The sequence below is a fragment of the Lycium ferocissimum genome, chromosome 11 (assembly GCF_029784015.1).
Source record: "Lycium ferocissimum isolate CSIRO_LF1 chromosome 11, AGI_CSIRO_Lferr_CH_V1, whole genome shotgun sequence".
NCBI classification, from domain to species: Eukaryota; Viridiplantae; Streptophyta; class Magnoliopsida; order Solanales; family Solanaceae; genus Lycium; species Lycium ferocissimum.
This window is the reverse complement of record NC_081352.1, coordinates 45,807,413-45,834,663: the sequence shown is the minus strand read 5'-3', so window position 1 is coordinate 45,834,663 and position 27,251 is coordinate 45,807,413. Positions and strand designations below refer to the sequence as shown.

General features: G+C 36.5%; 1 protein-coding gene and 1 pseudogene across 1 annotated transcript; one reads left to right on the top strand and one right to left on the bottom strand.

Moving 5' to 3' along the window:
* The first annotated feature begins 648 nt into the window (after positions 1 to 648).
* Positions 649 to 8,706, top strand: LOC132037581 (26S rRNA (cytosine-C(5))-methyltransferase NOP2B-like). Its single transcript, XM_059428114.1, has 18 exons — positions 649 to 779; positions 2,897 to 3,166; positions 3,263 to 3,447; positions 3,546 to 3,609; positions 3,699 to 3,832; positions 3,926 to 4,009; positions 4,097 to 4,171; positions 4,307 to 4,378; positions 4,457 to 4,530; positions 5,088 to 5,140; positions 5,703 to 5,812; positions 6,083 to 6,151; positions 6,225 to 6,299; positions 6,799 to 6,891; positions 7,004 to 7,083; positions 7,162 to 7,261; positions 7,887 to 8,224; positions 8,333 to 8,706. The coding sequence occupies exons 2-18, from the start codon at positions 2,902 to 2,904 to the stop codon at positions 8,403 to 8,405; spliced, it is 1,944 nt and encodes a 647-aa protein (XP_059284097.1). The 5' UTR covers positions 649 to 779; positions 2,897 to 2,901; the 3' UTR covers positions 8,406 to 8,706.
* Positions 8,707 to 8,890: 184 nt separating this feature from the next.
* On the bottom strand, positions 8,891 to 22,437 carry LOC132037675 (sesquiterpene synthase 15b-like; annotated as a pseudogene).
* Positions 22,438 to 27,251: the final 4,814 nt, after the last annotated feature.

Genomic DNA, 27,251 nt, shown 5'->3' with positions numbered 1-27,251 from the left:
AATAATTAATTGTGCTTTGAACTTGTAAAACGAGAAATAATTTGAGACAACTATTTTTAGTAAACACGATAGATAATGAGAAATTTCAATAATGTACAATCCAGCATATAAAATTACATCCGCATAGCCACTTTTTCACTGTATACAACAATATACAACTTTATTTACCTACTGTAGACAATGTATCAACCTTGTATAAAAGTGTATAATAATATATAAGAGGTATTTATACACACTTTTACACTAGTATGCAATACTATACAAATATATACAAGAGGCGTTTACACATAAGAGGTGTTTATACACACTTTTACATTGTATAAAATTATATAATAATGTGGATCTGGATAGCAAGATCCGGCAACCTCTCCAGCGGATCTAGATAACAAGATCGATGACCTAGGATGAAGAAGACAGCCCCGGCTAACGCAGGTAAAAAGAAACATAGGCTAATCGAGGTAAATATTTTCTTTAAATTGTCATACAGTGTTATTTTCCCTAGATAATTTGAGAGGGAGGGAGTAGTTTTTAAGTCCATTATGTTAATTTGGACCAAAGGTGCTCCAATTTATTAAACTTAATTAAAGGACTAGAAATGCTCAAAGTTATATTAAAGGACCAAAATAGACTTACTCCATACATAATGGTCAATTTTGACTAAAAACTCTTTACACTTTTGTTCACAGGTTAACATCTCTCTTCCACTTTTCTCTCATACTTAGCGCCCCCCTTATAGAAGAGAAGAAGAAGTTGTTAATAAACTTCTAGCTCTCTTTCTGGTACTATTCTTTTTCCTTTTTTTTTTCCCCCTTAGGTGAGGGGTTTATGGGTATTGAGTTATTTCTCTAGTTACCTGTTTAGCTGTTTGTAATTCCGTAATAGCAAGAAAATGCATTTAACTTTGGTATGAAGGGGTTGAACCACGTACATATCTTCTGTAGTACATGTTAATATTAGTTAAACTTCAATTTTTCAGTCATATATATATGTGTGTGTGTGTGTGTGTGTCTGTGTGTTTGGTTATATACAGATACATAAAGTGAGTTCTTTTGAAGGGAAAACGTTTGTTATATGATTATTGGTTTAGGTAGAGATGTCTATGGAGGCTATTGCTGATTCTTGTGATATAAGTTGTTGTTTGGTTGCTGGTTAGGAAGTGAATTATTCAAATCAGCATGATTAGGAATACCGTGTTTGGTAGTATTTTAGTTGCTACGTATAAAATTCAGCACACTAAGTACGGATTTTAGTTACCAGTTTACAATCCCGCCGCATAACTAAAACATGTACCATAAGTTATGAGTTATGTATTATTTTGTGCAAGATAGAAGATGGAATAACTACTAAGATGAATTAGTAATACATGAATAACTAAACCCTGCATAAACTACCCTCTATCTCCACGAGGTAAGGGTAAGCTTTGCGTCCACTCTACCCTCCCCAGACCCCAGTTGTGTGAATATACTGGGTATGTTGTTGTTGTTGTTGAATAACCAAACCCTTCATAATGAAATCCTGCATAACTAATACTTGCATAGCCCTAACCAGCAACCAAACAACCCCTAAGTTCTTCCTCTAGAGCGAAAAGGCAAACTCCTATTGTTTTTTTTTTGAAACTGGTAATGTTACTTTTGTGAATTTTCCTGGTAACATTGAGGGAAGGTTAAGAGCAGAATGCAAGATTTGTGGTGAAATTATAGCAGGCTGTAAGGCCGGAACTTCAAATTTGAAGTTTCATATTCTGGAAACTTATACTCCGGATAACACAAATGAGCATCAGTCTGAACCAATTTATTAAGCTATATACAGTCAGAAACTGTCCATAGCCATACTTAAGCATAATTATCCTTTTAGTTTTCAAGGGGTTGAGTCGAGTTTCTCTCAGCTGAGGAGTAGTCTCCGTTCCCTTATTTTCTTTTGGTGTACACAGAAAGTTCCTTCTTGTATAGACAATTGGGTGGAGTTTGTAGAGAATCATTTTGTGTCCTAGATTCTTTACCTTTTGGTATACATGACTGTTATGGCCATGTTTATCAATGAAAATACTTTTACTTGATCAAACAAAAATATTGTCCTTTCAGTTTTGTGGAACATAAAGGAAATAGGGACATCCATTTGTATTTACATCATAATGTAAAGATCATAGAGAGAAATGCAGCTCAGTCAGATGTCTTGAAGATGTATGCAAGAGAAAAAAGAAAAAAAAAAAAAAAAGTCTGAAATCTGAGCTTAAGTATGAATGCTTGAGACTACCTTGATGTATCTGGCCGTGAGGTTTAAGTTGTTATATTGGGATTTAGACCCTTGTTGAAATAATAGTTGCAAAGGGTATAGAGTATGTTTTGAAGTCTCCCAGTATGTTACTTAATTAGCATGGGAAATAGTTGGACTTGTATTGAGGCAAATAGATATGTTTAGAAGTTTGCCAGTATAAATTAGCTGATTTTGTGTTTGAATTAGTACTTGGTAAATGCAGAAAATTAAACAAATAAAATACTGAAGCTAAAATCGCTTTACAAAATATGGGTCGACACATGTAACCATCACTCAACCCATTTTCAACCCGTATTAAATATGGGCAGGTTGGGTTTGAACCTAGTTTTACTCAACCCATAACCTGCCCAAACCCAACCCAACCCGCCCATTTGCCAGCACTTTGTATTCTACTTCTCGCTTTAGTAAGTATCAACTTCCTGAAAGTTTAACTGACTAACTACAAAAGCCTTTAGTGAATCACATAGTGACGGAAAATTTAAGTACTATAGATTATAGAAAAGGGTTTTGTTGAATTTTCTTTGTGGTACAAGTTATGGATGTAAATTAGGAAGCTTTTACACAATCTGGTAAGTGCTATTGTTATTTGTGAAGGATGCTGACACTTTTTGTTGCATTGCAGCTAAAATGGCTGGTCCCAAACTCGGTAAAAAAGCAGGTTCAAAATTAGGGAAACCCCCCACCAAGAAGAAGCAAAAGAAGGAACCTTTGCCACCTAAGCCAGTGGAAAAGGAGGATCTTTTTAGTGACGGTGAAGGAACGGATGGGGATTTTGAAGAAGAAGATGGAAGTATTGGTGATGAAGAACAACAGGAAATGAACTCAGATTCTGATATGTCTTCTGACGTGGATGACCCCTTTGCTGCTGATATATTAGCAAGCGGTGATACTGGTACGGTCTTTAGTGCATTGGCATTATAATTTTAGCCATCCGCCAAGATTTATGATTCACTAGCCATTCTTCTTTGTTTTGTCATTGATGTTGCAGATGATGGTTCAGATGTTAATTCAGATTCGGATGTAGATTCTGATTCAGATGCAGATGATACTGATCTTGTAAGGAAGTCAAAAATTCTTGACGAGGAAAGGAAAAGAGAAGAGGAGGATGCTGAAGCAGAATTGCAGCTCAATATTAAAGATGAAGCTGATGAGTTCAGATTGCCAACAACTGAGGTTTGCCTAATGTTCAAGTTCTTGATTAGAGGTTTGACTTGTCTGATACTCATGCAGGAAAATATTTATGAATGCTAAATATGTCATTGTAACTTTAGGAGCTCGAAGAAGAAACACATAGACCCCCGGATCTAACTAATCTCCAAAGGAGGATAAAAGAGAGTGAGTTTCTTTTCCTTCACCTTCCCTTTCTGAATCATCTTTCTCTGGAGAAGTAATTTTCTCATTCAAATACAATAAAATAAATGCAGTTGTTCGAGTGCTTTCTAATTTCAAGTCATTGAGGCAAGAAGGTGTGACACGTAAGGATTATGTTGATCAACTTAAAAGCGACTTGGGTTCATATTATGGATACAATGATTTTCTGATTGAATCGTTAGTGGAGGTAATTTCTAACTCTGTAGTCTAGACTCTGCACTCTTTCCGTTTTCAAGTTGAAACTTCATTTCAATGTGGATGATATGTGACCTTACTGCAGATGTTTCCCCCTGTTGAGCTGATTGAACTTATTGAAGCATTTGAAAAGCCCCGGCCGATTTCTCTGCGGACAAACACTTTAAAGGTCATATTTTTCTCTACCTCTTTTCTGTCCTGACCTTTTGTCGCTTCGATGGTCGACTCATATTGTATTGCTTTGACGGGATTTCAGACTCGCAGACGGGATTTAGCTGGTGTTCTTCTTAACAGAGGGGTCAATTTGGATCCATTAAGCAAATGGTCAAAGGTACAAGGATTAACTGTGATTCTCTCTGTTTTCTTTGGTTTAACGTATTATTTAGGTATCAAATTTGGATTTGTTATTTCTTATTTATCATATGTGTACTTAATTATTTCTGCATATGCATTTATGATTTTGTAGGTTGGGTTAGTTGTATATGATTCTCAAGTTCCAGTTGGTGCCACTCCTGAGTATATGGCTGGTCATTACATGGTATCCTACACTTCAAAAGATGGCTTTATCTTAGTATGCAACTGTAATGCTTATTTCTAACAAATAACTTGCTTACAGCTCCAAAGTGCGAGTTCTTTTCTGCCCGTAATGGCCCTTGCCCCTCAGGAGAATGAACGTGTTGTTGATATGGCGTAAGTAAATAAGTTTGTCTAACAAATGCTTACTTTATTTGTCTATCATTGAAATTTTCACTATCCAATTAGTTTTTAATTGAGTCCTTTTTTGATTTATTACCTTTTCATCATCTTTTATGTATTGGAAAATTAACAAGTTTGATTGCTGAAGCAGTTGTCTGGTGCATATTTAGATAGTCTAAGAAAAAGCTAATTGAAAAAATAAAGTGTCTTCTCTTCCTCTTTCACTTGTAATTTTTCCTTTCTTTAAATCAGCAGCTTTGTCCGTGTTAGGTTCAAGTTAACCATTTTTAATATCTTTTCTTTTGAGAGGGCAGCTGAAACAATTTCTGCAAACCTAACTTACTCGGACTCTTCGAAAGTGTTGCCCCACCCATGTCGGATCCTCCAAAAATACACTATTTTTGAAGGATCCGACACGCACCCGACGACATTTGAGGCGAGTTCGAGTAACTTAGCTGCAAACTTTTTAATTGTTAGTTCAGCAAGAAGAAAAGTAGAACTTTCTTGGTAACTTCTGTTCTTCTAAAGTGGGCAATTTTTAAATGGTGCAGTGCTGCTCCTGGAGGCAAAACAACTTATGTTGCTGCACTGATGAAAAATAGTGGTATGTATTCGTTTGCAGTTAATCGTGTTGTATTTTTGTGAAGAAATCCTTTTCTCCATAATGCATTCGTAGTTTCTGGATACGATGGGTGAATGAATTTTAAATAGATTTTTCTGCCCTGATGTCGATATTCATTATCTCCATTTTTCCGTTTCTTGTCCTGCTAATTTCTAATGCAGGGAACCAAAATAAACTGGGTGCTTTCGTTCTATTATCTATGTGCTCATGTACATCGTTCTTACTAAAAGTAGTTTACGTTAACTTGTGCTGCCAATCTGCTTGCTTGCTCTAGTGACATCTCCTCAGGTTTTTGTTGGTTTCTCAATAATAGATTGTATTGAATGAACATCTTCTCCTGATGCGTCTTACATACTTCTGTTGTTTGTCATATGCTCCTGTGACATAACAATGTTTGCGATGATATTTTTCTAACTTCTCTCTTCTCCCTTGTTCTGCTTTTAAAGTTATTTGTGAGTAACAATGTCTTCCATATTATTGGTTAGTAGCATTTGTCATTTCAATCGTCTGAATGGCATTGACCTATTTCACCTTGGAAAATTAGGTATTATTTATGCAAATGAGATGAAGGAGTCAAGACTTAAATCACTCACTGCTAATTTACATCGCATGGGGGTAACAAACACCATTGTCTGTAACTATGATGGAAGAGAGGTTAGAATCAGACTAGTTTGCAATCTTCCCTTTAGAACTTGCTGCATTTTTATTTTTACATATATATTTCACACGGGACATGTTGTTCTAACTTCTTCCCCATTTTGAGCATCGTTCTTGTTGGCTGAAGTAGCTCTGTACTATTTTCATTGAGCTACAGGCACTGATCTGACCGATTTTGTTTCCCTTGTGTCTCTGTTTCTTGGTTTACCTAGTGATAATATATGGACAAGTCCTCTGATCTAATACCTTGTCTGGGAATCATTTCAGCTGCCTAAAGTTTTGGGTCAGAACACTGCTGATAGGATTTTGCTGGATGCTCCCTGCAGTGGCACTGGGGTATGTCGTAATTCTTGATGTATATGTTTGCCTACAATCCTATTTAATCAGATGAATTCCGTTTGTTCTGCAGGTGATCTCGAAGGACGAGTCTGTTAAAACTTCCAAAACTGCTGCTGATATACAAAACTGCGCACATCTGCAGAAGGTATAAATGAGTTCGATGTGTATATTTGGTGATTGTGTCATCCATAGACCTGCAATCATGAAAGTTTCAATGAACTGGTTGTATGCTTGGGAGCCGTCTCACAAGAGAACTCGTATAAAGCATATTCTCAGCATCCGACTTAACGGGCTGTTAGAAAACACCGGTTTCTGAAAGTCTGTAATTTTGGAGAGATTAAGTTGCAAGGAGAATTGAACATTATCTTCTTTGTCTAATGATTGATTTCATTGGTCTTGTTTGTTGTATAGAGGGGACAGATTTTGCAATTCTAGTTGCCTTGTTGCCTTTATTTTTGGGTGTGTCATTATATGTACCCTCCCAAAGCAGGAGGGTGTTGGTGATGGTATTCGGAAGGTTAATCTCCCTCCCTTCTGCAATAATGTTAATTTTGTTCCATATGTTTATGGTTATCTTGTATTCCCCGTTTCACATATTGTTGTTGCCTACTTGCCTTTGAGAAACCTGTCTCATTCGTTTGCAGGAACTGATACTTGCAGCAATTGACATGGTCGATGCCAACTCAAAATCAGGTGGATACTTAGTGTATTCTACCTGCTCCATTATGGTTGATGAGGTATCTTTCTAAACCTATATTTCTTAACGAATCTCCCAAAAAGAAATGCTACCTTTCTAAGTGTTTGTATGCATGCGAATTTCTACTTATTTGTTTAACTTGGGTATTGCAGAATGAAGCAGTTATAGACTATGCACTCAAGAAAAGAGATGTTAAACTTGTGCCATGTGGACTTGATTTTGGGAGGCCTGGGTATAGCTTGTGCTATTATGTGCATTTGCTTGAAAGGTTATTTAAGTCTACAACTAATTAAAGCTGCTTTGAATCCAGATTCATTCGCTTTAGGCAGCACCGTTTCCATACATCTTTGGACAAGACAAGGCGATTCTATCCTCATGTGCACAACATGGATGGATTCTTTGTGGCAAAGGTATGCCGTATCATTTGGTGATAATTTGTGCTGTCAATAGCTGCAAAGAAAATGCATTATTTAAGAGCTTGAAATAGAGAAAACTATGAACCAACGAGAAGGATGAGAAATCCTTCAGAATAAGAAGTATCGAGTTGAGAGAGCTCTAATGCAGGATTCAAAGTCCTACACTTAGCGGTCATTGATGTCTATTTAAGTGAAGTACAAGGAGAACAGGCCACATTAGTTATTCTGCCTTAGCCATATCATTCAATTTTCCTGTGGAAGTCTTCTTTTCTCACAATGATTTTTCCCTTTTTTGTTTTTCTTGTTTTATATACATTTGCCCATAAGCCATAAAATCTCTGAACTCTACACACACTAGGTTCCGTGTTATCTCTTCAGTTCTCAGACTGCTGCACTTGTGTAGTTATCTAGTTTATTCATGTCAAACAAACATTTCATTTTAAAGCTTGTGGAAATTGAAATGATTATGAATTTTCTTACTTATAAAAGATAGAAAGAAATGATTATGGTTTCCGGGACTGAAAAATAAATTGGGATCAACATGTGGCTGTAGGAACAAACATTTCTATCAGTTGAAAAAGATGAGAACATTTTACCCCATATGTCCTTTTTTTATCAGTTGAAAAAGATGAGCAATTCCAAGTCTGCTGCAAAATCGTCAGCTCAGTCTGAAGAAATACAAGAAGCTGATACCGTTGAGAGCGGTGACCAGCAGAATGCTGAAGGGGATGGCGAGCATTCAGAGCAAAAAGCGATTGCAAAAGAAAATGGGAAATTGAATGAAAAAGTAGAGGCTGATAAAAAGAGGAAGAGAGATGCTCAAAAGCATTCAGATAAAAAAGGTTTTGGACAAAAAGGTAGTGTAACTAAGAATGGAAGGGCAGAAAACCTATCAGTGGCAACAAAAAGGAGGGAAAAGAAGAAACCCCCTCCTAGAGAGGAAATTGCAAAAGCTAGGTAAAGTTTTTTAGTTCCACGATCACGAGTTGATAAACCCTGATGTGCTAATGGAACAGAGTTAAATTCCGAACATGTAACCTATTCTTGTCTTCAACATTTTTACAGGGAAGAGAAGAGGAATGCTCTTAGGGAAGAAAAGCGAAAAGCCATGATGAAGAAAAAAGCTGGAAACAAATGAGTTATCTGTAACATGGATATTTTGGCAGGGGCGACTTGAGTGAACACAAATGACAAAGCTAACGATGTTCTCTGGTGATGTTGTTAAGCTTAACTCGGGTATATTAGCAGCTGCCAGCTAGTGGTAATATATTTGTTGTTGGTTGATGGCTTTGAGATAAAGAGGGTTGGAGATCATGTAAGGTTTGCTTTAGAAAAATTATAGTTAGGATTCATGGTTGCACGAATCCAAAATTTTGTATCTGTATTTGATGTTATTTTAGTCTTTTTGGGAGTGATCAATGAAAATTATAAAGAGAAAAGTATTTGATGTTATACTTCAGTTTTTGCATGTGTACTTAAGACGTGCATTTGAAGTGCTTCTTCGCCCATAAACAAAATTTGTTTTTCGAATTTCAACAATCCAATACAAGATTCAATACCCAAATCTACTCCAAATGAGCTCGGATTTAAAACATTAGTTCTAAATATCATAAGACAAACCTCAATCAACAATTTGTCAATAAAAATAAATCTAACAAACTCGTTTTGCAGCAATATTGATTTGCTAATATTTTCTTTCTAGGTGTTGTTCATGCACTAGTTCTTTTTTTCCTTCATTTTCCTTTCTCTTGTTCCTTGTAGAGTTCAAGTGTTGTAATAGGATCAATTAGCACCACAGAGACTACGCCTTTCAAGTTATTTTTAGAAAAAGTATAAGCATCTTCATCTGTCCAAAAGAATTCTGCCACCTTTGTAAGGTGGAGCACCGACATGATCAAAATCCTTGGTACGACTGTAGGTTTTAAGCATCCTCGATTCAGATCCTTCCAACTGTTCTCTATTATTTTCCTGATCTCCATGCGAACCTTTTTCTTTGTGGCACCATATTCATTCATGTAACATTCAATACCAGAAGCTACATCCCCTCTTTCCAGTTCAATCTGTATCAACAATATAGTTGGAGAAACAAATTAAAATAAGTGGAAACATTAATTACTTCAAATTCAATTGGTATTCTGTACATCCTAATCATTGAGTTATTATTTGCACGTACAATAATTTTCTTGAACTTCCGATCATCAGCTTCTTTACATTGACAACATAAAAGTATTTTTTCGGTCACATAGAAGATAACTACATATAACTATCGATAATACGTGTAATAATTATCTGAATAATAAGGATATATATTAAAGCATTGCACAAAAAAAATTACTATCATACCTCGTGTGTTACAAGATCATTCAGTAGTCTTGCAATGATACACGAATCGACAAGCATCGTAGGTTCAGTTAATATCCAATCAAATGCCTCCGTAGTTGCCACATCTCCCATGCCTAACCAATAAGTAATGGCAAGCAATAGGTAAGTGCTGGATGGAATTATTACTGATCCATGGTAAAAACTTATCCGCACCGAATGTTTACACCCAACGTAGTTAACCTAACCATAGAAGACAAATTAAAGTTTATTAGGAGTCTTATTTTAAATAAAGAAAATTTAAAAAGACCGTAAATACTAAATAACCTAACAGGAAGTAAAATCATAGTGCCACCAAGCAGTCAAGCACTAACCTCTTCTTTCTTTAATTTCCTCTACACTACTTCTTCATGGTAATATTTCATAAAAGATGATGGTATTTTGCTCGATTAATCGTTAGATGTGTGATATGGAGGGTATATAAAGGTGAGTGTTTTTTTACAAGGTTAAAATGGTTGTAATTTTTTTCAAAGTTATACCTAGTATTGTTTGAGAGTAGGAGGAATCTCATCTTACATGGTGAGATACCAAAAAAAAATTGGCTGCAAAAGTTAAGTTGACTTCCAATGACCAAGCACTTGAACAAGAATTTAAAAAAAAAAAAAAAAAAGCTCTCTAAAAGTTGAGCAGTATGAATATTCAAAGAAGTTAATCTACGTAAGCAAAAATAGTTGCATATGCTAGCAATTACGTTACTGTTAGTAGTTGTGATTTGCAATATTGCTAAGTTATTTAAATTTTATTTTATATATTTAAGATATGTGCAAAATAAATGATTGTTAATTATGGTTAAATATTAATAATTGTAGTTAAGTAAAGTGCCATGTATCATTTGTTTATTGATTGAGTGTAAACATCCGGTGTGGGTAAGTTTTTACCCTGCTCCATTGTTGGGACATTCATCTCATGATACCATTTGGCCTCTTGGAGATAGGCCCTCAGCAACTTTTTCATCTGAAATATTGTTAGAGAGTAATGAAGCTATACATTCAAAGGCAATGGAGCTTGATTTATTACGTTCAACTGAATCCGGTAGTTTTGACGCAAAATGCAAATTTACTAAAATTTTAACAAAAATTAAATTTTGAGCCCATAATTTCAAAATGTTATGAATTTAATATTAACAACTTAAAAGTTGAAGCCATCAAGCTTTAAATTTCGCATTCGTCTCTGACTACATTCTCATTAGGAAGTCGTTCACTAATTTTTTAATTACCTCAGTTATGGAATATTTGACTCGAAATGTATTTTCAAGATTTTCCAACTCTCTCTCCACTTCATTGTAAACTTGTAGAAGAGCACGGTAGGAGGGCTTCATATATGGCGGTAGTTGTTTGGAAGCATCAATGTTCCACCTACATATATATGTCAAATTAAGACAAAAATATAGGGATAATTGCACTTTTGATTCAGTACATTTAACCTTTAATTAACATAAACGTGTGATTTTGGTCCTGTTATATAGGAAATATCTTGTATTTAGACTAATTTGAAAACTAATTATCCTTAAAAAATGGATTGACAGTATAAATTTAACTTAACGCATGGGTAATTAAATAGTTTAATAGTTCATAATTCATTTACTTTTTGGAAAAATTCACAAGCATAAGATCAAAAGCGCACATTCAATTAATTGAAGGTAATATATGCTTAACCATATTGCACAAAGATCAAAATAAGAATTTACAGATAACTAAGGGACCAAAGATGCCATTGCCCAAAATATTTTTTACAGTGATAAGGTTCTTAATTTCTCTACCTAGCTAATTCTTTTAATTGTTGAAATATAAAAATGTTGTAAGCTATTGATCGACGATGTGAGACAAAAAATTTAACCTTTCAATTGCGTCTGTAAGGAGAGTAAGTTCTTCTAGTGTGCCATAGGCATCGTAAATGTCATCAATAATAGAACAAAAGCATAGCACTTTGGTTAATATTTTCCGTGCAACACTATACTGAGGTTCAAAGTATACACCTAGGGTGTGTTCGGTATGGAGGAAGTATACACCTAGGGTGTGTTCGGTAGGGAGGAAAACATTTTCCGGAAAATGTTTTCCAATTTTCCCATGGTCGTTTGGTCAAAATTTTTGAAAAACATCTTCTTTAGGAAAACAAGTACCTCAAAAATGGGGAAAATGACTTCCCTAATAAAAGTAGGGAAAATAAGTCTATAAGTGCATTCCACCAACCACCCAACCCACTCCCACCACCCCACGCCTTCCCCGACCCCACTCCATGCCCACCCCACCCCACCCACCCCTGCCCCACCCCCAATCCCCTCCCAAAAAAAAATTAATTTTGTTTTGAAAAAAAAGTTTTGATTTTTTTTTTTTTGTTTTTTTGCACCACCCCACCCACCCCTGCCCCCAGCCCCACCCCACCCCCTCCCAAAAAAAAATTAATTTTGTTTTGAAAAAGTTTTGAATTTTTTTTTTTTTTTTGGTTTTTTGCACCACCCACCCCCTCCCAAAAAAAAAAATTAATTTTGTTTTGAAAAAAAAAAAGTTTTGAATTTTTTTTTTGGTTTTTGCACCACCCCACCCACCGCTCACTCCCACGCCCCGGCCAAAAAAAAATTAATTTTGTTTTGAAAAAAAAGTTTTGATTTTTTTTTTTTTTTTTTTTTTGGTTTTTTGCCCCACCCCCACCCCCCTTTCCCGACACCCCACCACCCCCTCCAAAAAAACTTGAGGGTGGGGGTGGGTGGTTGTGGGGGTTGGTGTGGTATGGGTCCACACCGCGGGGGGGGGGGGGGGGATGTGGTGGTTTAGAAAATCCAAAAAAAAATTAAATACTTCAAAAAAAAAAAAAAAATTAGGCGTGGGGATTGGGGAGTGGGGTTGGGGTGGAGTTGTGGGGCTTGGGTGGGTATTTTCCTGAAAATGTTTTCTACTAACCAAACGAACATGAGAAAATAAGTAAGAAATTCACTTATTTTCCGCTACCCAAACGAACATGAGAAAATAAGTAGAAATTCACTTATTTTCCAAGGACACATTTTCCAGGAAAACATTTTCCTTCATACCGAGCATACCCCTAAACTCCAGTAAGTATAACTCAGCTACTCTGTCTCTTGCAAAAGGTAGTGCCTGCACGATTTCCGATTCTTTCCACCACCTAAAATGCAGGGGCGGATCCAGGATTTTCATCCAGGGTGTTCAGAAAAAAAAAAGAAGCTAAATATACACTGTAATTTTTTGCCGAGGGTGTTCGAAAGTTAATATATGCACATAAATACAGAAAATTTACCCTCTATATACACTGTAATTTTTTGCCGAGGGTGTTCGGGTGAACACCCTCGGTTGGCTGTGCATCCGCCACTGCTAAAATGTAAAGAGGAAATATTTTACTTATGCAGGCAATAAGAATCACTACTAAAAAAGGGAATTTCGGATGGACGTCTGCTCAAAAAATTGTCGAAATTTGGCTCGTCGGTATCGTTTTTGGTAGATTTCCGTAGGAAACATCTACCGAAAATTTCTTTTTTTAGTAGTGAATATTACTTGAAAAAATGTACTATATAATGCTGAATTACATACAAGTTTCAAAAGGTAATTAAACATTGCATTACTAATGTGGAGTTTTATGCAGGTATTATAACATTTTAGTACGTAATGCAACCAAACGAGCATTCAGTGTTACAAGGTTGAGTTTTAGTTAACTTATTCACATTAGTATTGTAAAAAATAAAGTATCTTTTATACTATCAGGATTCAGGTAACCTAAAGAGGGAACAATAACTTAAAAAATAAGGCAGGCCAACCTACGCTAATAGCGTATAAATTATTTATACTAACAAATAACAATGTATATAAGTTAAATATGATATGATTATATTAATGAATGTGTAGCTGGCTAGTTACCTTGTGATATCACATAGCTCCCTTTTGTGCAATCTTCGTAGGATGTTGAAGTCCAATTTAGCGAAGCTTAGTAACACTTCATTGTGCGATTCATCTTCTTGGTAAAATGATATGTATTTCCTTGTTCCTACCCTCACTAAGTCACTATCGTATTGTTGATTGGAAACTTTAATGAATTGCTGATTTGCATCGCAAGAGAATTGCCCAATTTAGGCAAAATTAGCTTCGAATGAGTGATGGTGAAATTCACTGCTTCATCCAGGATTTTTTCACCCTCGACTCTAAATTGTGCAGCATCATACAAGCTCAACAATCCTTGCACGTTGCTGACTAGTGCTTTCTTGTAATTTCCTTGGTCGTCAGTAAACTTCCTAAAAGCATCTGCTCCATTTATATTTACACTGTCAGTATATAAAAGTTAAAACTCTTCTTCAAAAAAGGACAAGGCAAATTTTCGCAATTAAGCTTGCATATCGATTGCATAAGCATTTAAGTTATTTATATACACTGACATTATAAAACTTGTTTGCACTATCAATGTAATTAAACTCTATATATTATAGCAGATTATCTTGATATACCATTATTTTAGCAATTAATTTTCATATTTATCCGTAACTACCTTATAAGTGATCAGCTGGTTATGTAAATATTTTTTCACCGACAACTTAAAACTCTTTTACTTACCAGACGAGACATAATAACCTTGTTGCCTAAGTAATCGAAAGCTTAGAGAAACAACATGAAGGTCATCGTCATCGACTTCACTAATCCATTCTTCATAAAGAGTATAAAAGTAACTCGAGGATTCCTCAATCTCATGTTCAAAGTGGTACGCTACTCCAAGCAATTGGATGGTGTTGATCAGGTCAATTTTTTTGCAATGATTTGGAAGGTGCCATCACTAGCATTTTTTTCACTTCTTCTTTTTGGTCTTCATGTTCCTTCTCTTCCCATTCATTGGCTTCCTACACAAGTAAATTTTGAAATTTAATTGGTTAATACAGTCAGACCTCTATAACGGAGTCCGGAACCAAAATGAACCCAAAAATCTCCGTCTGCAGGTGAAACTTCTTCTCCTGATGCTCTGTTGTAGCCGCCCACATCCAATTGCAAATTGCTGGGTTTCGATATGCCTTTTGGAAGTTTGCCTTCAAATGCCTTAAACAATAACGATGGTAGGCAAAGGGCGGCTGCCACCCCTGCAAATTAAACATATTGTGCAATATGCCAGCATTTCTGTCTGAGATCACACATATTCCCATGCGATCCTTAATAACGTGTTGTCTCAAGTAGTCGAAAAACATACCCCACGCACTAATGCTCTCATTAGCTGCAATTGCAAAAGCTAGAGGGAATATAGCTCCATTTGGATCCATTCAAACTGCAATTAGTAGCTTTATGTCGTATACCCCGTACACATGTGTTCCATCTATTGCTATTATAGGCCGACAATAAGCAAAACCATCAATGCATGGTTTGAATGCCCAAAACACAAACTCAAAAATATTACCGGGCACACCAGGCTTCGATTTGAGCTTCCATTCAACAACAGTACCAGGATTGAAGTGTTGTAGAGCCGCCATGTATCTCGGCAACTTCTTGAAAGAGCCCTCCCAATTGCCGTAGACTATCTCATGTGCAATCCTACGCCCATGATACGCCTTCCGCCTACTAACGGTTTTGTGATATACTTTCAGGACGACTGTAATACAATCTTTAATAGGGAACCTGAATAAGTTGAAATATCAGCAAATAGTAACGAGGAACATCGTATTAACATCAAAAATAAAATAAATTTAGGCGAAGGGGATACCTTGGGCTTTTTCCAATGTCGCCAACTAACACACGAGCAATCATATTGGTATCTAGATTGCAATTATCATCTTCGAGGTCACCCATATCACAACTGTGCTTTGTGTAGAACTTTGAAATAGTCCACATCTTTTCAGCAGTCTCCTTACCACGGAGCATCCATTCGCAACCTTGATATTTTCGCTTGCAGACCAATCGCCAAAGTTTTCGTATGGAATCGTCAACTTTGAACTCCCTCATCCCCTGGATGCAATAAATCTTAACAGCCCTTTGCAATGATTTTTTCGAGTTGAAAATCATGCCTTTTTCAATACGAGCCTTTTGTTTTACAAGATCCACTGGCTCTTTCCACAAACTTCGCCGAATATGATCATCATCCCTAGTAAAGACAAGCATTTGGGCGATCTTAAAGATGATCAAGATAGGGGATCTCATAGGAATGCCACTGAACTGGGGTCGACTCTTGCTGTTGAAATTGGCTTTGCGGTTGAACTGGGATCGACTTTTGCAGTTGAAATTGGTTTTGCGGCTGAACCGGGGTCGACTCTTGCTGTTGAAATTAGCTTTGCGGTTGAACCGGGATCGACTCTTACTGTTGAAATTGGTTTTGCGGCTGAACCGGGGTCGACTCTTCTTTGTTCAAATGGGTCTTTGTGAATTCAGTTCTTCCTGGTATACCCGACTGTTCATCATGTCTTGCAACAGTTCTAGTTGATATTGAGGATTAGTTCCAACCTGAACCTCATCCTCACTTTCTTCATCTTCACTTTCCTCCGCATTAGGTATTTCCTCACTATCACTCGATGATGTCACTATATAATTTGGATAATCTGGACCATCCATAGCAAATCTTTGCCTATAATTTGGTGCAACCACCACATTCTCCCTACTTAAGAAAGTAGAGTATTTTAACTACTACACATCAAATAATACTATTGATGTTAAAAAAAAAAACAGACGTACCGATAGTAATCAACAACACCAAAACTTGAGGAAGGACCATCGTTTTGAGTAGTTGGATAGGCTGAGGATGTTCCAACCTGATTCATCCATCCCGATTGAGAGGACTGTCCGATATGATCCATATCAGGTGTATAACCCCTAAAAAATATAATCAACATCATTAGTAGCATTCAGTGCCACTACACATAATAATAATAATAATAATGTAAATAATGAATATTTACCACTGCCCATCAAATTGCTGACTTAAACTATCAAGAGGCGTTTGGCTCGTCAAAATGCCTTCATAAGTACTCATGTCAGGGTAATTGTGTTCATAAGTAGGTTCCGCTTGAGTGACTTCGGCCTGAATTCTAGACGGGGCTTCCCGACGAGGTCTATTTTGGGCTTCCCGAGGAGCCCTAGCCATGAATTCAAGTCGATTAATGGGGGTCTTCTCTACGTACATTTCGAGGACGTTAAAAATTATGCATTCCCTATACTCATAAGGCGCCTTCAAATAATCCGTCAAAGAACCATCGTCTTGAATGTACCACTGTCCATAACTAGTTACACCTTGCGGCGTAAATTGTCACGACCCGACTAGGGGCCATGATGGGTACCCGGGGCTAACCACCGAGCACCGCTCATACCATTACCCATCGTACTTATCAAGCGTTCATTCATTAATCTTATACTCAAATCATAGGAAAAACCATTTTTCGCTTCGAAACATAATTACCTTTATATACATAAGCCCTTCGGCTATCAAAATAATGTACATACAATAAGGACATCGTAAGATCATATTACCCAGACATACGTATCTACGAGCCTCTACTAGAGTACTAGACATATGGACGGGACAGGACCCCGTCATGCCCAAAATACATGTATATACATAAAAGAATAAGTCAATGGCACCTCCAGAATAATGGAGTGCCCTCAAGTCAGCTAATAGCTCGTACGAGTCTGGATCACCTCCCTGCCTACCTGTGGGCATGAACACAGCGTCCAAAGAAAACGGTCGTCAGTACGAACATTGTACTGAGTATGTAAGGCATGAATGAAATGAACATAATAGAGAAATCATGAGACATAAGATGAAGATATAACCTGCGTAACTTTTAAGGGTGGATACATTTCATACATCTATCATATATAATCATAGTACATGTATCATCATAGTGCATACATCATCGTATCATATATATCATCATCGTTAACCCGCGTCCGGGTAACCATCATATGCCGCCCACTAGTGGTGTCATGCCCGGCCCTCTAGGCTCGGTGTAAACATAGCAGCCCACCTTAGCGGTGACATGCCCAACCATTTAGGGACGGTGGAATCGTATGCAGCTCGCCTTCGCGGTGACATGCCCGGCCAATTAGGCACGGTGGGATCGTATTGCCATATAGTCAACATAAACTTATCATAAACTTGGCATCATCATACATTCATCATTAAACATACATTAGAACTTGAAGGCAACTATGGCTATGTCGGGGTGACATAAGGTCGTGAACCCCGATTACATTATGGAATGATCATAATCGCCATATCTCACCTTGGAGGGACTAACATTTTAAGGTGAGTTCACACAAGAAAAAACATCAATGGAACTATACTTAGGGTCATTAACCTCATGGAAAACGTACCTCACTTTAAGGTTCTTTGTACTTAAACTCATCATCATCATTGTCATGCTCGTATCGTATCTCTTTTCTTTAGCTTATACATATATAGCTCGTTACAGTCATGGACTCATAGTTTCCTTTATTTAGGAAGATCATGGGAAAATAGGAGGATTCATGCCATAGGAGTCATGCCATAGAAGGAAGATATTAGCCTTACATACCTCTTTCATTTAGCTATTCTATCGTTTGATCGTTCTCCTTCGATGCTCACGTTTCTACCTTCAAGAGAGTTCGCATCAACATTAGCTAATCGATTATATGAACGTGCTTACTAATGTTAGAGAAAATTGGGCAGCATTTCCTTTGTTTATACAACTTTCCTCATATTACATATCAACTCCCAAACATCCATAACAACATTCACAATATCATAAGCAACAATCATCATTCATTTACGTTATCCACATTTCACAATTTCACTTCAATTCCTCCATAATCATGGTCATAGTACACTATTATGTTTTTCTCACATATAATGCTTATCCCATGTCCTAAATGTCGACATAATTATAATCACAACATATCAATATTCATGACTTATTCCAAACTACCACTCAAAATGTCACTATCCTCACATTCATGACCCATTTTCTATATCTTTCTACAATCCAAGTCTTTCAACCTCTCATTACTTTAAACAACATGGAATGATCATAAAACTTACCTTAGATAGTGTAAGAATAAGCCTTGGGCGGAGATACTCCTCTTGCACCAAAACCGTAGCCTCACTTCTACTTAGATTCCTTGTCTTGGATGAACTCTAGTGAGCTTCTTACACTTAACTCTCTTAGTTTGATGAAGTTGATCTTAAATCTCTCTTGATTTCTTATGAAAGAAGTGTGTGGAACCCTCTAGAAGCCTTGAGAGAGATGAAGAAGTGTGGGAAATGAAATTAGTGAAGTGGGATCACATTTATATAATTGAACTTAACTCAGCCCGTCGGGACTTCCACAGACACTTATACGGTCCGTATAACATTGTACAGCCCGTATAAGTGGTCGTGGTTCACCACCAGGCAAACATCATCTCTGCTGGGTGTTATACGGACCCTTATACGGATCGTATAATGTTATACGGACCGTATAAGTCGGTCGTATAACCTCATTTCCCTGAAATGATCTCCGTCGTTCGTTTGATCTCCAATCCTTATGGAACCTTCTTGATACTTGTTTAACACCTCGTTAACAATCTAAGGGACATTATAACTCTTCTCCAAAACATCATTAAGCCATCATTAATTCGATACTCGTAAATCTTGCCCGACACACAACATATACCTTGCCTTCCTTAACAACTTTCGTCTCATTACCTCGAATGTCTTTGAAATCTCATTTAGAATCATCAAATGTTATTTCTTACTTATCAAAACATCGTATACGTCGTGCCCTTCGTTAGTCTATTCACTGTACGTTAACGGAAAATTTTCGGGGTGTAACACAAATGACATTGGGTATCTTCCAATTATATTTAAATCAAAATCACTCCTATTAACTTGTAGTCTATTATACAAGGCTTGGAGTAGTTTTGAGAATTTTAAGTCAAGTGAAAACTTAACATGGTATTTTGGGGGAGAATCATATAGCAAATTATTTTTCTCGAATATAATTTTTTCGTCCCAGAATAAAGAAACTCTAATTTTTGGAACATCTTCCATTTTTTGACTAATTTAGGAGGAGTACAAAATATAAAAGTTGGATGAAACTTAGAATTTGTGTTAAAAATTGGATGAAACTTAGAATTTTTTCTTTCATACAAAATCTGTATTAATAAGGTTTGAAGTTTGAATATTCAACCAATGCATGCATGCAATTAGTGTGTCTTGCAGTGTTACGTCAAATCAAATTAAGTACGGAGTCTTTGCATAACGCATGAATTAACCGCGTTGTGTCAGGAAGTGGTAGAATAGCGAAGTAAAATACTGCATTATGTCAGAATAACACAGTAATTTACTGCGTTATACATGTATAACGTAGTAAACTACTGCGTTATTCTGACATAACGCAGTATTTTACTGCGCTATATCACTGCACCGTCTTGTCACCCTAAGTTGTTATACAGAAAAACGTCATAATTTGGATCTAAAATTTGGGTTGCAGCAAGTGTTATATAACGTAATTTGACGAATAACTGCCAACCATACAAAATTCCACACAAAATTGAGTTACTATGTCATTTTTTGACCAATTTAGAGATATTAGTCGTGTTATATCGTTCTCTCCAGGACACATATTCGACGCAATGGGTAGGACATGGGAATTGGGTGAGGATTTTGAATACTCTAACAACCCGAACGAGAGATACAACCAACGTTACAATAATATGATGACAGACGAGTGGAATTGGCGTGTTAGGGAGGCTACAGCACTGGAGCAAAAGTTAACATCAGTAGGGCTTAAACGCCCAAAAAAACGTGCTATGTCAATGCCTCGTGAAACTCCACAAGAGTTTAATTTTGCTCTTAACCATTTTCGCGAAGAGAATAATCAGATGCAAATACGTTACCTTAGGGTAGAATATGGTGTATATGGTAGCACAAGATTTAGGTCCAAGGGGGATTCGGACTGTGAGATATCCGATGAAGATTAATAGTTTTTTATATAAAGTAAGTAGGTAGGGTCATAAAGACCACCCCCTCCCAACTAGGGGTACATGGGCGTTTGCAACTATATAAGTAGCCCTTTCTTTAGTTATTGGACTACAACGTATTCAATGTCAAGTAGTAGAAACGCAGCTTGGTCTTTACTCCTTCCAAAAGAACCAAATAGCAGTGATGATGAGAGTTCAAATCATAGTATTTTTTCGAGTGATAACAGTGATTTCAAACTAGACTAGCTAAATCCCCACCTTCTTATAGAGCGTAATGATGATTTCTGCAGTGTGAAATATTCAGATCCAGGAGAATATTATTGCGGTTTACGCCGAGAATGGTCACATTGGCTTGCCAAATCAGAACGTCTTGTTCGTGACTTGAAAAATCTCAACGCTCCAATCCCAACAAGGTACTCAATAACCATGCCTCGAGTAGGTCCAGAAACTTGCAAGCTTGCCGTACAAAGAATTAGAAAAGAAAACAACAGAATCTTTGGCAAGACGTTGTAGATTTTACATGCTAAAGTTGGCCGAAGAACAAGCATATCATCAATCGGTAAAGAACTAACATCAACTGAAAAAAGATGTGTCTTAAAAAACCGCCAATATTTTTCTGAGGACGATATTGAGGACTTCTATTCTGATGAAGATTAAGAATATTGTGATTTTAGTTTTAAGTTTAATTTATGATAATGTTGTTATTTTGAAGAATATTAGTATGTTTAGTTTTTCATCAACTCAAGGGCATGAATTGATGAATGTATTTTAAGTTTTTTTTTTTTTTTTGATGATTGTATTTTTACTACTTTCGGTTTATTATTAATGAACAAGTTTAAGTATTTTCATAAAGAACTTAAAGCTAATGACACCAAGTCTTCAAACAAAAATGGAGTTCGAGCACTTTTTAACTACAAAAACGGCAATCCGAAGTTTTGCTTATCCTTGATGTATTGAGCCTACCTTATTAATCGCACAAAAATAAGTAGGGTTCTATATAAAATATTGAAGTTTCGGGGTCCCGAAGCATGATTAATCTATGGTCAAAGTACGTTAAAAAGTGTAAAGAAAGAGGGGTTCACCAAAAGAAGAAGAAGAAAAAAAAAGGGTGCCCTTTGGCGCAGTAAATTACTGCGCTAAAGGTAGTTTTGTCACCTTTTTTTGTTGTTGGGGTATTTTGGTTCAAAAGCTTTTTTTTTGGGTCATTTTGGTTCCGGACTCTTCTATAATGGCACTCGCATATAACAACACCTCTCTATAACGGCACCCGCATCTAACAACACCTCTCTATAACAACTAAGTTTTTTCAGAATCGATTTTTTATGTTATATTTTACTTCTATATAACAGCATTTTACCTATAATAACAACAACCAATTTTATAACAGTACGCTCTTTGTAAAATTACCTCCCATATAGCAGCTATCTTCTTTTTTTGGTAATATAATAATTAATCATCTTTATAAATGAAATATCTATGATTACCAATAATAAGTGTATAGATTTTGACCAAATATTTGATCATTTAATACACTCTTTATGACAAAAAACATCATATGAATATATATATTTTCATCATTAAATGATTTTCCTTCGTTGTACAAAGTGTGATTAAGCTTAGAATTTGACAATTAAAAATAAAAAATAGATTATGCATCTTTTTCGCCTATAACAGCGACGTATTAGTTAAATGTCAATGCTGTTATAGGTGTATAATAGCCATTCTCTATAACAGCTAAAAATTTTTGGACTCAACGATGCTGTTATAGAGAGGTTTGACTGCATATATACATGTACTATGGTGTGTTAAAACCATGAAGAAGATTCAGAATAGAAATTAACGGAGGTAATTAATTAAATCCAAATTTTCCATGAGATTAGCGTAGGCAAGAAAATGGTCTCCCCAAGCAGTAGGATGATGATTGGCACACCGAAGTGTAATAATCTCCACCTCACCAGCAAATTCATCCATTTTTCTTCTTTTAAGTTACAAGGTAATTTGATGAGTTATGATGTGTTGTAGTTTTGATGATTTGACAAACACACCAAGGACCAGGTCTTTGATCAGGTTCCCTGGGCACTATACGAATCATGACAACTGGTAAAGCTGCTGCACTGTTCAGGCAGAACTGCAGCAGCACAACTGTATGTGTGCTAGAAACTAATAGCCCTTGGAAAGTCACCATCCATGGTCACATGTTTCTCAGATGCTCTCTATGTTAGTCTCATATATACAACATGTTGGGATTATTTGACCTAACACTTGCAAATTTGAAAATTATATTTCTCTCAAGTACAGGCGCCACCCCTCTTAAGGTGCTCTCAAGAACAAAGCCTCAACAAGCTAGAGGACCAGATCCTTGAACTAAGGATGCTTCAAGTCCTTAGGTTGTTGAGTCTTTGTTCTTTTGTTCTATAAATTATAAACCTACTCTTCTCTTTTAAGAGGCTGTTTGTAGGTACTTGAATTCTAAGGGGTTTCTTGTAAGAAGTTTATCTTCACAAGCTTTTGAGCGGTACACTAGGCAAGAGTTAGTCTAGGTGTATTAGTTTGAATTCTCAGAAGTTGTTTGTGGGCTGTTCACCTACTTAACCTTTGAGTGGTACACTTGTCTAGGGATAGGCAAGGTGTATTAGTTTGCTTGGCTAGAGGTAGTCGAGAGTTGCTTACAATAGGGATATTGTAAGGGAGAGGAATTAAGAGTTTAATTCCTAGGTTGCAATAGGTTGTAATCTGAACATTGTTCAGTTTAGTGAAGTTGAAAATCCTACTGGGATAGTTCGTGATTTTTAATCCCTTGAGTAAGGATTTTTTCACGTAAATATCTTGTCTTATTTACTTTCCATCATTGTCCGTGAAAATATTTTAGGGGCCAGTGTCCCTTAGATCGTTTTGGTGAACTTTCATATGGTGAACCAGAAAGGGTGAATCCATAGGTTCTATCATAATTAATTAGGTGATGGAAAAGAACCAAAAAATTGATTAAGTAGGCGTTCGCTAGTTCAATAATTAATGAGCTCAAATATTGACGAACTTATAATGGTCGACATTCAACTCTGAAAAGAACTTTTTTTAAATAAAATTTGAAAAGATTCCTAGGATCTTTATACAAATAGCCGGCCAGATTTAATGTTCACTTTTCCTAGCTGATATAGATGGATTACACATTGATTATACACAAATATCCATATATTATACATAGACATTTCAAGTTTTCCGGCACTATTAGGTTATATAAAAAGTAAATACAGCTACCACCAAAGGATGTGGTGTAACGGATAGGGCTACTCCTCCCTTAACTAGAGGTCTAGGGTTCGAGCCCTGGGTATGAAAAAATTCAGGGTAGGGAGCCCTTCCCCTCGAATAGGACCCTACGTGGCGCGAATCCGAATATAGTCGGGCTCCAATGCGGGTACCGAATACCGGGTGGGAAACAAAAAAAAAAAGTAAAAACAGGTCACATAATTCATGATAAGTAAAATTAATAACTTAAAAATCATACAAGTCACCTTCTATAGCAGATTAAATTGCACATGTTGTCACACTCCTTTTTTCCCACAAAAAAAATTTAGTTAGTTAAGTTGAAAAGGGTTTTCAAATCGAAAGTGACGAAAAATTGTGTTTTGAAAAGAGATTTTGTTTAGAGAAAAAGAGTCGCCACCTGGCATTAAGTTTTGGTGTGCCAAGTCATTGTAAAATCAATATCCCTTTCAAAACAAGTTTGACTCTAAAAACTGATCAGCGACAGAGATTCCGGTTAAGGAATTTTGTTGACCGAGGGGAAGGTGTGAGGCATCTCTCGAATCCGGTGGTTTTAGCACGGTCGCTTTAATTAACTCGTGTTGGCTTAAATAGAAACTCAATCAGGTAAACTCAAACCAACAAGCAAGCACGCGCACAAAATGGCTCGAGGTTGCCCCTTTCTAAAAATGTCGAAAAGAAAACAAAAGGAAAACTAAACTAAGCTATCGTATACTAACTTCTAATCAACGTCCACTTCGGGCTCCATCACAACTACGTCGGGGCACTCCCCAGATGAAAATTTAATACAAGTACTCGGGGCATTCAAACGATAAAATTAATTCAATTAAAGGAGCCGCCTCTCGGCTTCAAAACTCATGCACCGTACCTTAAAATTTGCTTACCCATCCTGAGACGCGATACCAAAAATTCTTATTTCCAATCAACGAACTAGAAATTGAAATAACATCAGTAAGCATCTAAATCCGATTATTCAATTCTTTCTTGTTGCCATGGCCCGAACTCATATGACCGAACACAATCCATTTCAATTTAATCTATATGAATCATTTAATTAATTGCCAATTTGCTAAACTCAAGCTTAAATAGGGGTTTAATTCATCTTTCCTAATGAAATGGCATTCAACAGTAATCAACATCCATTTAAATCAAATTAAAACATTCAGATCATCCACACAAACATCAGCATCATAATCACTTCAACAAAAATTCTTGTGCGAAATCAAAACAAATTAGAGATATAGAAAGAATTGGACCTTAGTATATGAACATCCTTCAATATTAATCCAATAACGTCAATATGGAGCCCACAAGACCGATGACCGGGACTTAAACCACAAACAGTGACCTCGACTAAAGCCACAAAATCCAAACAGAAACTCGACCCGAATATTCTCAACTCAAATCCACCTTGGGTGGTTTTATGGTGTTTTTGTGGTGGTTAAAAAGTAGTTTTGGGGTTGGTTTCATTGGGTTTAGGTTGCTGCTTTCTGGCGGTTGTTGGATTTTCCCTTCCTATGTGGAATTGGATTAATAAAACCCAATCCAATTTGGACCAGACCACTTTTGCCCTAAAATACACTATATATAGGATCAACTTAGGTCTTATTTTCATAACACAAGAGTGAATTCACAGCAGCCGTATAGAGACAAAAAGTGAGAGAGAAGTGCAGATTTTCGTTCAGAAATTTTCTACTACAGCAGTCCGCTTCAAATTGCGTTATCCAGTTCGTTAATCATTGGATCGTTCTCAAATTTGAACTGGGCGTTCTCAACATAGAGTTCTTACATTTCAATGGTGGAGATCGGATTTTGTGGTCTGTAGCTCAAGTTTTCGAATAGGAATAGGAGCTCATTTTTGGGGGGTGATTTCACTCATTTCTTCACTAGTTTTGGTGCTATCTTTTATGAATTGTTGCTCCGTCTTGGGCGTTGATATTGTAGCCATTTGGATAACATTTTTGTAAATCTTGTTAATCATTAATGGATCTTTTGTGGGCCGAAAGTCCCGTGGATGTTTCCTCTTTACCTTGAAGGGGTTTTACCACGTAAATTTGGTGTCTCTTGCATTGATTTACTTTTGCTTACTTTGTTCTTTTGTTGTTGGTATAACCGCTGTCCGAATTTCCACTTGCTTTAGTGTTTATTGTCTTCTCTTGGTTCAAATAGTATGGAAAGTTTTGACTTGGGTATTTCTTCCGCTGTTATCTCGTCGTGCAATTTGTTTACTGCTTGTTTCTTCCCAACAAAGTGGTATCAGAGCTTGTGGTTATATTTGGTTGTGTTGATTGTTTATTTGAATGATGGAGGCAAATACAAGCAAGATGGTTTGTTTAAATGGCAGTAATTATCATATTTGGAAAAGCAAGATGAAAGATCTTCTATTTGTCAAGAAATTGCATTTACTTATGTTTGCTTCTAAGAAACCCGAGTCTATTGAAGATGAGGATTCAGAATTTGAGAACTTATAGGTTTGTGGCTGTTTTAGGCAATGAGTTGAAGATAATGTTCAAAATTATATTGTGAATGAGACAAATACTAAAAGCTTGTGGGAAAAGCTCGAGACACTTTATGCTTCGAAGACTAGCAATAATAAGTTGTTCCTACTGAAACAATTGATGAATATTAGATACAAAGAGGGCAGTCCTATTTTTGATTATATAAATGATTTTCAGGGTGTACTTGATCAGCTTTCTGGAATGGGTGTCAAGTTTGATGAAGAAATACAAGGACTTTGGCTTCTTAATACTCTGCCAGACTCTTGGGAAACTCTTTGAGTTTCTTTGACTAATTCTTCTCCCAGTGATGGTGTAACTATGAAATATGCTAAGAGTGGTGTTTTGAATGAAAAGATGAGAAGAAGATCTCAAGCTTCGTCTTCTTCAACTTCACACTCCGATGTTTTGGTTATTGAAGACAAGGGGAGAAGCAATTTTAGAGGTCAAAATGACAGAGACAAAAGTAGAAGAAAGTCAAGATCCTCTAGGTACAAGAATCTTACATGTGACTATTATCACTTGAAAGGGCACATCAAGAAGCATTGCTACAAGTTTAAGAGAGACCAGAAAAAGCAAAAGAAAGAAGGCGATAATGAAAATCGTGTCGCTGTTGTTGCTGAAAATAATCTTCTTGTTGCTTGTGGTAAAAATGATATCAATCTTGTTTGTGATGAGTCTACCTGGTTTATGGATTCAAGTGCCACTTCTCATGTCACGCCAAAGAAGGAATTATTTTCTTCTTATACTCCAGGTAATTTTGAAATGTTACGAATGGGCAATGACAGTGAGGTTGAGGTATTTGAAATTGGCACAATTTTCATGAAAAGTAAGAACGGTTCGAGGTTGGTTCTTAGCAATGTCAAGCATACTCTAAATGTTCGTCTGAATTTAATTTCTGTAGGAAAGCTTGATGATGAGAGTTATGATCAAACCATTGGAGGT